Source organism: Bison bison, unplaced genomic scaffold (assembly GCF_000754665.1).
Source record: "Bison bison bison isolate TAMUID 2011002044 unplaced genomic scaffold, Bison_UMD1.0 scf7180017864155, whole genome shotgun sequence".
Lineage (NCBI taxonomy): Eukaryota > Metazoa > Chordata > Mammalia > Artiodactyla > Bovidae > Bison > Bison bison.
In genome coordinates, this window is record NW_011494727.1 from 1,280,811 (window position 1) to 1,281,392 (window position 582).

At 62.7% G+C, this 582-nt stretch overlaps 1 protein-coding gene across 1 annotated transcript in view; it reads right to left on the minus strand.

Annotated features, from left to right (window-relative positions):
* KIF7 (kinesin family member 7) overlaps window positions 1-582 on the minus strand; it is a 17,887-nt gene that overhangs the window by 11,826 nt on the left and 5,479 nt on the right. Inside the window, exons 6-7 of the mRNA XM_010841135.1 lie at window positions 463-582; window positions 7-207 (exon numbers count right to left, since the gene is read on the minus strand). The exon at window positions 463-582 is cut by the window's right edge and continues 6 nt beyond it. Of these exons, the coding sequence (XP_010839437.1) occupies window positions 7-207; window positions 463-582 (321 nt within the window). The remainder of the gene's footprint in view (window positions 1-6; window positions 208-462) is intronic.

Here is a 582-nt window from a genome sequence, read left to right on the forward strand (position 1 = left end):
CTAGGCGGCCCCCGGGCGCTGGCCACGGCCTCCTCCGGCCCCCGCTCAGCCTCGGGCCGCCAGTTGACAGTGGCGCGGTTTCGAATATTCTGGGCGCGGCTGGCGTAGTTGAGGGTGTTGAGGGTCTCGTCAAAGTCGGAGGAGGAAGGGCTGATGCAGGCGATCATCATCGTCTTGGCGTTCCCGCCCAGGGAGTCTTTGAGGATCCTGAGGGCGCCAGGGAGATGCGTCAAGGGCCCCAAAGTGCCAGAGCCAGAGGTTCAGACCCCAAAGAGGGTTTTAATCTCTGTGTGGCTCCCTGTGGGCCCAAGACTTCAACCACGTGTAGATTGTGCCCCAGAAATCAGAGGGGGACCCATCTCTTATCTCTTCACCCCAGCCAGAGAGGCCAGACAGGAGCCAGGACAGACTAAGGGGCTCACGGGGCCTCTTTCCCCTGGGCCAGCAGCAGCGGCAGCTCACCGGGTGATCTTGGAGTCCCGGTAAGGGATGTGGCTGCCCCGGCGCTGGGGATCACCCAGGGCACTGATGACGTTGCCTAGCGCCAAGAGGCTGCTGTTGATCTGGATGCTCTCCTTGAGT